This window comes from Schistocerca americana, chromosome 6 (assembly GCF_021461395.2).
Source record: "Schistocerca americana isolate TAMUIC-IGC-003095 chromosome 6, iqSchAmer2.1, whole genome shotgun sequence".
Lineage (NCBI taxonomy): Eukaryota > Metazoa > Arthropoda > Insecta > Orthoptera > Acrididae > Schistocerca > Schistocerca americana.
This window is the reverse complement of record NC_060124.1, coordinates 366,308,748-366,321,389: the sequence shown is the minus strand read 5'-3', so window position 1 is coordinate 366,321,389 and position 12,642 is coordinate 366,308,748. Positions and strand designations below refer to the sequence as shown.

General features: G+C 35.9%; 1 protein-coding gene across 1 annotated transcript in view; it reads left to right on the top strand.

Annotated features, from left to right (window-relative positions):
* The window catches only part of LOC124619330 (low-density lipoprotein receptor-related protein 1), a 756,280-nt gene that overhangs the window by 672,926 nt on the left and 70,712 nt on the right, over window positions 1-12,642 (top strand). Inside the window, exons 54-61 of the mRNA XM_047145639.1 lie at window positions 499-701; window positions 2,741-2,902; window positions 3,488-3,640; window positions 3,804-3,928; window positions 4,021-4,164; window positions 9,084-9,329; window positions 11,378-11,587; window positions 12,030-12,118. Coding sequence (XP_047001595.1) covers window positions 499-701; window positions 2,741-2,902; window positions 3,488-3,640; window positions 3,804-3,928; window positions 4,021-4,164; window positions 9,084-9,329; window positions 11,378-11,587; window positions 12,030-12,118 — 1,332 coding nt within the window. The remainder of the gene's footprint in view (window positions 1-498; window positions 702-2,740; window positions 2,903-3,487; window positions 3,641-3,803; window positions 3,929-4,020; window positions 4,165-9,083; window positions 9,330-11,377; window positions 11,588-12,029; window positions 12,119-12,642) is intronic.

Genomic DNA, 12,642 nt, shown 5'->3' with positions numbered 1-12,642 from the left:
GTCAGAAGGGTTGAAGGGGCAGGAAGACTGATGAAGTAAAAGGACTTACAAGGTTTAGGAAATGTGGAGGGTTCAGAAAAGTCACCCACAATGTCGGGTCGGGAGGGGGGGGGGGGGGGGCTAACTGTACTGGATGAGAAGGAAAGACTAATTATTGGGAACTGTGCCAGATAAGACTTGGAAACCTGAGAGCTTAAGTGTGGAAGGTAGCATAATAAGCAAGACAGGGATTACTGACAAAACATGGTGCAAAAGTTAAGAGGAAAAAGTTAAGTGCATTGTATGTGGTAGAGGTGGAGGTCGATGAAAAATAGACAGGTCAGAAAATAAAGGATATAGAAAACTAAAAGGATCCAAAGAAATGAATTATTATCTACAAACATATTAAAATTTTAATTTAAAGTTTTGATTAGTTCATGTATAAAATTGTGTATTTTAGATAATCTATAGATGTTGCCTTCAGATAAATATTATTAATTTTATTTTGAAATATTGCAGTAGAACATAATCCATGTGAAGACAATGGTGGATGCAGCACCCTTTGTTTATTGACACCAAATGGAGGTCGTCGCTGTTCTTGCCCTGAACATTTTGTCCTTGCGGAGGATGGATATAGTTGCATTGCCAATTGCACATCAGCTCAGTTTGTATGTGCCACAACATACAAGTGTATTCCATTTTGGTGGCGATGTGACACACAGGTGTGTTAAATATTTGAGTATGTGTGGCTTTTGTCTCTACGGAAAACACATCTCATCACATAGTCACTTTAGTAATTCGTAAAATTAGTGTAATAGTTACCCCAACACGCCTCAAAATCTATTAGAAAAAGAAAATAACAATTTCAGCCATAACTAAGAACTCAGGATACCTGTTATGTGGAGAATCATTGTCTGAATGACTGAGTGATCCCCAGTACTGCTAAGGATTTCTTCTTGGTAAGAGAACTAAAATAGAGTTGTGTATTTCTGATTTTGTAAAAAAATTTCATTGCCTGAATTTGAAATTTGCTTTTTTCTATATGCACCTTGGTTGTTGGACTTACTTGCTTAAATCTAACACAGCAAATCTACATGCCACAATATAAAATTAATGAAATCAGTTCTAATTTTAGTTGTCTATTTGCTGTTGCTTATGTCTGTTGTTTGTTTCACAGCATCTGGTTGCATTCAACTGATGCTGCAAATTAAGGATAATGAGACTGAAGTCATATTTTAATGGTAATGTCTTCTTAGATCATGTTGACTGCTTCAGACCCGATAAAGCACACAAATTTTCAATAACTACCTACATCCAAAACATAAGCCACCTACTTTTGATAAATGCCCTCCAGCCGCTTCACATTATTATAAAGGGTGAAGAAATTAGACCTGATAGAGGAACTTGAAATATATGTACCTAATAGTAAATGAAACAGTCAGTTTCTGCAGCAGTCATTTCTTCAGCAATTTTAAGGACCTTCTACATCAGTAAAAAAAACCTGACTTCAAATATTGTTAAATGCATTTTTGTGTATACATTTTTCTATTGCTCAGAAATGTGTATTTCTAAGAGAACGCCAAAAAAGACCTAACTCACACTGTCAGATATCACGTCTTTGATAACCATAGTTTAGGAAAGTGTGTGTTTTTGGGGCAAAATATGATACAGTGCTGTGTGGAAAGTGTGGATATATGTAAAACAAGACGTGTTTGCAAAAAAACAAGTTGTAATACTTAAGTCTGCAAAAGTGATGGATGTTATACAAAAGAGTTTGTGTCATGCTATCACATCGCATCACAAGATGAAAAACGATCCATTGCTACAACACTAGATACTGTTACCGCTTGATTTGTGGTGACAGATGCTTTTTCTGATGTCTTTTTCAGACATTGCTGCAAAATGTGACTTGATTTTTGTTATACTGAATATGCAACATGAGATGAATTTACCCTGCAGTTGTTAAACAAAGAAGAGGCACCAGCAATAGCAAACAGATTACTACTTTAAGTATTGTTACGGAAGATCAAACAGTGGAAAGTCCACATTGGGGTATCAACAATATTATGAAAAGAATAGTACTGCTCACCACAAAGGCTCTTCATCCTTTTCATAATATTGTTAAGGATAGGAAAGGTTTTATTTTATTTTCTGCTGTTAGACTGTAGCAAATAAGGTACTGGATGAGGGCAAAAATCTGAAATCCATAGAGCTATGCCCTTACAAACTATAAGAATATTTGAATTAATAATTTCATATGACTGTTTGCAGCCATAAACACATAACTACGTTTTCATCGAAGGCACAGACAAACAGGAATCAGTAGCTCATGCAGTTTCTAATTTGTTACAATTCTGCAACTCTTTACAGTATATCACAGTCGTGTAATTCTATATGTGTACTAATGTATATTAATTTAACATAGACAATAGAGTAATACACAGTATGCTGGCTTGCAAGTCCCAACACATTTCATATAAGGTTTATTAGGCAAGGAGAGAAACATACAGACTTACAAATTAGGAGGCTCAGCCAACAGTTACAAATGTATCAGTGACATAAGGTAAACATATTTGATTGGAGGAGTGCACTTACCAGCACACAATATTATGGTGTATAAGGATGTTACACAAAAATGGTATAAAGAAACTGCATTTTATGTCACAGAAAAATTCAGAAATTTTCATATTCTTTATGTTAATACTGTATTTTAAGATAAAGGTATCTGAAACTGTGGTTCTCTAAAATTTCTTCTTTGCAGGATGACTGTGGTGACAGCTCTGATGAACCCAAAGGCTGCCCAAAGTTTTCATGTCGTCCAGGGCAGTACCAGTGTGCCAATTCTCGCTGTATTCATCCATCATATTTGTGCAATGGTGAAGATGACTGTGGTGACAGCTCAGATGAAAAAGACTGTAATAATGTAAGTTACGAAACTTGTTGACATCTATTTCCCTTCATGAACTACTTACGGATGTATTTACACCTTACAAAATCGTCATTTTCTGTTACATGTAAAAATCTGTTTTTGTTGAACGTTAAAGCCTGGAGTAGCTAATAGAACTGCAAACTATTTCAGACATAATGTAAAGTGAAACAGGCTGAATAACGGCAAGTTTAAAAACTTATGTTGCTCTGCATTTTAATGCAGAATGTGTGTGTGTGTGTGTGTGTGTGTGTGTGTGTCAGTGAGAGAGAAAAAGAGAGAAACAGAGGAGGAGGGGGGGAGTTGATCACAGAGGTGTGGAATTTAAGCCTCATTTCTATCTGATTTATGAAAAAGTCGTGACTTATTAATTCATTTCATTTTTAGTTTTTTCATGTGTCTCTAAATTTGTGAAGTGTATTGCAGTAATATATATACTTTGTATTTATTTGGTAGTGATCTCATTTTATTGTTTTTTGCTCTATACCTTTTGAAAGTTAGTTAATTAAAAAGGGGAACTATGTTAATTATAAACTAAAGTTGTTTTTACTTACTGTGACTATGAGATTTGTTTTCTTCCAGTACACATGCTTAAGCACCCAGTTCAAATGTAAAGGCAATGAAACTGTCAGCGATCACTGCATTCCACTCACAAGAAAATGTGATGACTATCCTGATTGTCTAGCTGGTGAAGATGAACAGAACTGCCCCCCAAAAACATGTCCACATAACCAGGTAACCATAACTCAGTTGGCTCAAACTGCTTGCTGAAGAGTACATCAAATCATGTTGAAACTATGTTCATAATTAATCAGTAGTGTTGCTGATACAGGAAGCTTGCAACATTCAATAGCTGTTTCATATGAAAATATTTCTGTAACACAAAATTACTTTTCAGTTTCTCTGCAGCAATTTAAAATGCATCCCATCAGTCTGGGTCTGTGATGGAGATGATGACTGTGGTGACAACTCAGACGAAAAAGTTAATTGCAAGGATAGAGTATGTCCTAGCAACCATTTCAGGTGACATAAATTGTTTAGTGACAACAAACCTATTATCTATAAATGTTGTTATGATTTCCGAGTTAATAAAACATAGAGCCTACTTTGCACAGGTGCAATTCAGGACGCTGCATACCAAATACGTGGCGCTGTGATGGAGATACGGACTGCTCTTCAGGAGAAGATGAACCAGAATCATGTTTGACACATTTTTCAAGAAGCTGTGACCCAACTTACTTTAAATGCACAAGTGGGACGTAAGTATTGTGGCACTATTTAAGTACAAAATGTACTAAAGTACATTTAGAAACTTTGGTAGCAGATTCCTTTCATCCAAATGGAAAAGTTCTTAATTTTTTTTTAATTATTGATCACTTTCAAGGTAAAATCCAGCAGTTGCAGTTTGCAACCAATAATTGAATGTTATAGAATTGCATTGATAATATAAGTTAACACATTAATAACTGGTTGTTTTTGTTCTAATGTACTGCAGTGGCGGGGAATTGCACGTTGTTTGATTTCCTGCAGTCTGCACGATGTAACTGTCTTGCAGGTCATCTGTCTCTTTTCGGTACAGTCATTTGACTATACAAAATGGTATTTTTTTGGCTGAGTAGAAAAGGCATAAGAACATACCTGACAGATTGCAGCATAGTTGCAAGCACTAACGGCTGCTGGCAAAAGCAGTAGTCATCTACAGAGCTGTGACAACACTTGACCAGTTGCCACAGATGTGGTTTCCAAATATTACTGTATTGGTTAAGGCAGCTGCATGCAGCTGACATGCTCGGTCCTCTGCAGCTTTCAGGGATTGACTTATGCCATCTTAACTATAACTGTTTTGTTTTTGCTTGCAACCATAAACAAATTTATATTTCATCAACTTTGCATCATTTGCACTTTAAACTTTCAGTGTTTGAACATATCCACATTATGAAACAATAATTTTTAATGCTTACATAAGAGTAACACGTCTTATAAACTGTAATCATGATGTAATTGTAAACCGCATGTAAAAATAATTGTCACAATCCATCACATTAGTGGTCATAACAATACATGCTTTTTATCGCATGCACAAAAATACATCTGTTTCTGCAGTGTCCATTTGTTGACCTGTTCCTTTGTTATAAAATTTAGTATAGTTGCTATACATATAGCAATGCATCGAGACACAGAGACAGTCTGCAGATATTATCACTGAATCTTTTGGTGTAATTTGTTGAGAAAACCTGGACGTGGACAAAAAATAGTTTAGACAAGAAGAGAATAGAAGCTTTTGAAATGTGGTGCTACAGAAGAATGCTGAAGATTAGATGGGTAGATCACATAACTAACGAGGAGGTATTGAATAGAACTGAGGAGAAGAGAAATTTGTGGCACAACTTGACTAGAACAAGGGATCGCTTGGTAGGACGTACTCCGAGGCATCAAGGGATCACCAGTTTAGTATTGGAGGGCAGCATTGAGGCTAAAAATTGTAGAGGGAGACCAAGAGGTGATTACACTAAACAGACTCAGAAGGATGTAGGTTGCAGGAGATGAAGAAGCTTGCACAGGATAGAGTAGCATGGAGAGCTGCATTAAACCAGTCTCTGGACTGAAGACCACAACAACAACAACAAAATTAGGTCAAGGAATTTCTTCATATCTCTTTGTGTAACAGATTTGTGTATCACTTTCCGTACGTAATCCCTCTTCAACAAGTCTTGTCAGATAGTAATTTTATTTTACTGGGATTTCTGATTTAATGGTGTTATATAGACACCGTTTTTCACTTTAGGTATCTTACCTTGGTTTGCTTCTTTTATTATTCAACTTTTACCTTTTATACAGCTGCACTCTCAAAGATGAGCTGCATGTTTGTGCCTTGGTCTAGATGAGTAACATATTTTCCAAGGTAGTTTACAATCATTGTAACTTCTTTGACAGTTGTGAGTTAAAGTATGATAATGGCCTCATAAGCTGAAAACTGATTAACTGATAAATTAATCCATTAGAATGTACACAATATAGTGCTTTTTATTTATAATTATGTTGTTCTAGCAAGAAACAACAAGAGAATGCACTTGCACTTCTGACAGCATTTGAGCTAGTTACCAGCAGCAGTTTTTTGGTCCATGTGTTCTTCCAACATCACTTTACAGGTGCTGTTTACAAAGATTTTATTCAGGACAATCTTTCATATTACTGCAGGATGTACCCCTGCAAATAAGAGGGAGCATATCATTTATGCATGATGAGAGTTAAACATTTCATTCGTGTTGTTCAACATGTACTGGATGATTTATAGTTGCCATGGCAGATGGGTATTTAGTCATGTAACTGGGTGAAGACATTTCAGCCCACTTTGGTCAAGTATTTTATGTAGTTTATAATAGCCATGAAAGTTTGAAAGAAAATGCAAGTTCAATACAGTGATGCAAGCTGATCACTTAAGTAAATTAGCTACCTCTTGGACAGTCCTGGCTACTCTTTGTAGTACCAGTGCATGCTAGAGAATATGAAGAAAATCAGCAGTATCAAAATCTGAAAGGTGCCTATAAAATCATCTCTGTGTTCATCAGACAAGTACTAATAGCAGGTCGTTGATATCCTCCCTTCCTGACCGTGACGTGACATCTGTGCAAAATTGTATGTTGACAGAATCATTGTAACAGTACCATCAACTACAAAAGATGTTCTTCAGTCACCATATACATCGTTTCCCATTAATACCAGCACAGAATCAGGTTTGTTGGCAGTTCAGTCTTGAGTGTTTAGCAACTTACCAAGCAGAATGATGCTGTGTGCTTGGTAGACAAACCAAATCCTCTGCGTACACATTACTGAGAAATCCAAGCATATAAATGTCCAGTGTTGCATGAGAACCAAATTCTCATTACAGAGTGTCTTCAGAATGCATGGTGTCATTGTGTATATATCATTGCAAGTTAAAGTATTGCCTTCAGCTATAACACAGTGGCAAATTCAGAATTTTTTCAACTCTATTTTCCCCTTCCTAGACTCGCTCCTGAAACCCATATTTCAGAAGGATAATGTATGTCCTTATGCAAGATTAGTATTGTTTTAATGCATTGAATGTGGTTATTTGTTACCTTATTCTGAAAAATCTATAAAGTATCAACCAGCAAACATGTTCATGACCAGATGATATGGTAACTTAAGCCATCATCCAACTTTAAGTAACTAGATCAGCAGGAGGATTATTCCATAATTACCTCTCTAAATCTTCACATTAAACTGAACATATGATATTACAGTGCTTTGTATGCTATGGTGTTCTGTCTGTGTAACGAGTTTCATTCTGTTTTATCTTGGTACACAATTCTTTTGCATGTGAACCTAAAGCCCCCTAGGCAGGAAACATACATGCATTATTGGCGGACATGAGCGAAAGCTAGGAATTGATAAGATTCATAATGTCACATACATTTATTTAAGAACTAACCTCTCTTGTAATCTCCCATTCCTATTTGATTCTATCTGCAAAACTTCCAGTTATCACTGTCGTGTGATCCACGTTAGAGGGTCATTCCAGTTTAAACTGGACTTTTATTCCATTCATTCCAGTGGTAGAGTGGTATGCTAGAAATGGTGACACTATATGGAAGGCCTCAACACTCATAACTTGCTGTAGTATCTGTTCACTCATCAGTCGTAAACATCAGACAGCAGTATCATCCAACAGATTTATCATCCAAATTGACATCATATTGTACAGTACTAAAAGCAGATCACAAATCCTCTGTTGTTCAAAACAGTATAATTTGTTTTCTCATGAAAGAATGTGTCAAGCCTTCTGAGTTTCTGGTTAGATTGCAGGTAAGGTTTATGTGTGCTAATATCTCAATCACCTGAGAGTTTGAACAAGCAAAAAAATATTGCTGTGATCATGAAACTCTTGAAAATAAAGCTCAGAAACCTTGTCCATGGTTTAGTGTCACTAATGGCAACTTCATTTGTGTTCACAGCATTGTGGAAAATTTCTCTTTTTTAACTGTTGTCTAGATCTCATTAGTGGTGGATTTAGGTGTTTGGAGTGTTCACAGGAATTTCTTAAGACTCTTTCTACTTATAAAAATAAGAATAACATAGAAGCTCCATGGTTCTTCTGTACACTTTCACTAAAACTTCCATGGATTACCCGACATGTACCTGACATTGCCGTTCGACTGCCGCGTCTAGATTCCTCTCACGACTGAATTTCAAACATGCACACACAAACATGTGACGCGCAGTAGGTAGGATTCTGTCATCCCACACTCACCTGTAAAATATCGTGTGTTCGAGATGGTAGAAGGCTGAGTGGTTCTAGAATTTATGTGGAAATTCTCGAAACACTACAGCTTGTCATTGCTCCTTCCTGTGACTTCAGACTGCTACTTTGTATCAGTTTCAGTTATTAGTGTTCCATGTGCACGGGAGATCTTTATCTCTTAAGAGACATGACTTCAACAGATGTTCTGGCAGTTCCATGCATGGCTACTCATAGACATTTGCTGAATTCAAGTGGAAGAGCATGTCATAATTTTCCTGATTACGAGTATGTGCCATTGTTTACACACCTTTTTGTAGCCACTTGCTGGATCTTGCAGTGTAGGATGCCACACAAGATCCATTGGATTTGAATAGTCATGCTACCTTCATAGCAAACAAATTTCGCAATGTAGTGTATCAGACTATACATTCTACAGCGGATTTTGATCATTTAAATAAGTATAATCTTTATCATTTTCTCTGAAGAAAAAATAAATATTTCATTAATAACTACAGATATCTGGAAAATTCTTTTGAATCTCCAGCTTATTTCGTGTACTGAAGTCTGTTATCAAATGTCAGTTTGTATTCAGTACATTACTGTACTTCGCATCATTAAGGCTTCATGTGAAGTTTTTGGTTTAGATTTTTTCATGCATTTGTTGCCTGAGGGCCTTGAATATAGCAGTTGTAACATGTCTGGACTCAATACAAACTGAATTCCAGCACGAAGTTATGATTATTGACATTATTTAGCAGTATTGTCAGTGTGGTAGGAGGGGGAGTAGGGGGAGGGGGGGGGGGGGACTGAATAATGTTTCCCTATGAGTTAAATCCAATACTGTTTTTGTGAAGAACACATTTTTAAAAATAGTCCATGCACTTCTATTGATACAAATTATTTTTTTCTTTGCAGTTGTATTCCTGGACGATGGCGCTGTGACTACGATAATGACTGTGGTGACAATTCTGATGAGAGGGACTGCAAACCACGAAATTGCAGTGAATCAGAATTTCAATGTCACAATGGCCGATGCATACGTGGCAGTCAGCGATGTGATGGGGAGTTCCACTGTGAAGACCATAGTGATGAAGTTGACTGCAATAACACTTGCAGTAGTGTTGAATTCCAGTGTGCAAATCCTCACTACTGCATCTACATGTAAGCAAAATAACAGTTGATTTAAATAGTTAAACATGAAGCTCAGCCATAGATAAAGTTGTACTTAAATAGTTAAAAGTTACTAAAATCTGATGGGAAGGTGAGAGGAGGAGAATAGGGAAATGGCAGTGGGAAAAATAATTTAAGTATGGTATAGTAACATCCACAAATTATTACCTACAGATGCTTTCAACAGCTTGTTAGTAACAGAAGAGTGGTTCAAAAAATTTACCGTTGTTCTCTTCTTCTTAGTATCTCTTAGCACAAAAATCACATATTTTTGTGATTTGAATACATATTCCATCAACAGTCTCACAGTATATGGTACCTTCTTCTGCAGTGTCCTTCAAATTTAAGATGTGCTTTTATCCCATTTTGTTGTGGTATTGTAATAATTGTAAATGCAGGGTGACAATTCTCCTGGAAAACCAGGAATTCTGGGAATTGCATTTTACCTGGAAAAATCAGGGAAATCTCAGTGAAGTCCATAGTTTCACAAAATCCCAGGGAACTCTGTGTTTTTAACCAAGTATTGTAATTGAATTTTATTGAATTTCATAAATTACAAATTTTAAAATACTTAATATATCAAAATGTGTTAATTATTTGAATATTATTCCACATAAATTATTGATTTTGAAAACTGTGGTTAAATAACTACATGTGGCTGGTACAAAGCTCAGCTGAGAGGAAAGAAAAGTCATTATTGTAGTATGCTGCCCCCCACCCACCAACCCCTGCTCGCCATTAATTTATCAGGAGCTTCTTGACACCATCTGTCTCCTCATACCTGGAATTCTCAAGGATTTTTTTCCCCCTAAGTTTGAGTACCCACCCTGAAATGCACTTTTTTCTCATACATTTGTTATAACTTGTCTGCTTACATGCTCTGTACCAAAGAATTCCCTAACAGCTTCAGAATGATGGCATTGCTTTTATATTTCTGCTACATGTGGTTCACCATCTGCTTGTGCCCTTTCTGTAGGACAGTAAATTTGAGATTAGAACAGTGGTGAAAATTATTGACTATCTGCACTATTCCAGTTAATTGATGATAGGAAATGAAAATTTTTCATTTTGTTTTTGAAACCTGACAAGAAAGAAATCATACTGTAAAGCCTTTGAATGTGGCACTGCATCTGTTCAGGAAGTCATAGAATGAAACGAAGGAGGAATAACTCTCCCATTTACAGTTAGAGAGATGAGATTATATCTTGTCTTCGTTTTTACTCTCTGTTGGTACTTCTTTGGTGAACCATTATGAACAGGTGTAATAGTTGCATAATGTATTAGTTTGTTTTTACCATTCACTCCATTCAACATAATTTTTTCATAAAAATTGTAGTATTGTTTCTGCTCGGGTTATCAAATAGCCTTCTAAATTCCCTTATAAAAAATATTTTATATGATAAAGCAAGATGAAATAGTGCAAATTAAACTTTCTATAAATAAAGGAATACTTAAAAATGTAATTACAACCAAGTATGTACAAATGTAGAAATTATATGTGGAATAGAAACAGTTCTGTATGAAAAGATAAATCTTAAATCATCAACAGGAAGACTTGAGCCAGAGATGTTGTTCTTTGCAGTCTTCAAACTCATTCTGCATCATAACATATTTCTTTCTAACACATATATAGATCAGAATAGTAAAAGTATGGAAACTTGAACACACATGTAATTAGAAAGGGATCTGCTAGGCTGCCACTTTGGCTTTTGTGTGTGTGTGTGTGTGTGTGTGTGTGTGTGTGTGTGTGTGTGTGTGTTTTATGTAAGTTTGTTCTGAAGGAGGACATTGTCCAAAATCTCACCATTGTTTCCAATCTTGTTTATGTGCTTGTGGACTGCTCAGTGTCTGAATTATATGATGAGTGGTTACTTTTACTCCTTCCATTATTTGTATTACATGAAGGATGTTTTTGAACCATAAATCTCACAATTTATGTTGTAAAACCTTAGTAAAAGTAAGTCAGCTGTTGTCTTCAGTGCTTTATTACTCCTTGTGGACTATCATATTAATATGTAATTGTATTCTTTGCTTGTTAGTGAATGGAAATGTGATGGTGATGCTGACTGTAGTGATGCATCAGATGAAATGAATTGTAGTGACACCTGTCCACCATGGCAGTTCACCTGCCACAATAAACAGTGCATTAACCTGAGGTGGCGTTGTGATGGTGACGATGACTGTGGTGATGGTTCTGATGAATCCAAGACCCTTTGTGCAAATGTTCCATGCCCTCCAGGAAGACACAGGTCAGTATGTCAGGCAGAGAAGTAGCTGGTGTATTTAACCACATATTACATGTACAAATTGTTAAGAGCACATACCTGTTATATTAAAAGATTCCACTGATGAGAATATGAAAATTTAGGATATTTGGTCAAACTTGTGTGTACAATCTTTCCATATTCAGATCATGATGTTTTGGGTTCTATAAAACGTAAACTGTTGTTGTTGTTGTTGGTGGTGGTGGTTTTTTTTTTTTTTTTTTTTTTTTTTTAGGTCTTTGCCAATGGTGTAGTGAGCTATTATGTGCAGTTATAAGAAAGAAATAGTCACAATACTCAAGTTGTATCATTTAAAATGTACATAATCAACATTATAACCAATTAAAATGCTCAGTCCACCTTTATTAAATTGCATAACTGTAGCAGTGCAAGTTTTATTAATGTGGTTATCTCTGTTACTTATCAGGTGTAAAAATCATGTCTGCATTCCTGCAACAAATGTTTGTGATGGTCATGATAATTGTGGTGACAATTCTGATGAAGATATTGAAATATGTAAGTGAGAAATCACTCATTTTTATCTGTAATGCTACCCATAAGCAGTAACTTGAATAAACAATTTCCCTGCAATAATAGCTTACATGTTATGATCAGGTGTTTAGTTTGTTAAACACACCATAAACATACAGAGCTGCTTTCTGCTGATGTCACCTCCAAATAAAATGTTGAATTTTGTTAAATGCAAACAACTTTTAAGGGAAAATAAGAGGTATGACAGGAAAATACAGCAGCTTGTGGTATCACTCCTCACATTTAAAAGTGGACTGCTGGAGGTTTGCTTTTGACCTCCAGCAGTCCACTTTTAAATGTGTCTGTCGGCTGCACTCAACACCTTCTCTAAGTGGTGAGTAGCAATCTATCTTAATACATGTTAATATCTGTGATCTTGTAATATGTTTCATTGCTAAATTCATTTATTGATCTCATGTAAATTGTACTGCAAGAAGATACTACAAACATCTGTATAGCTGCCAGCAGTACCTTTCTTTGCAGCATCAATAAATACTAAAACACAAATA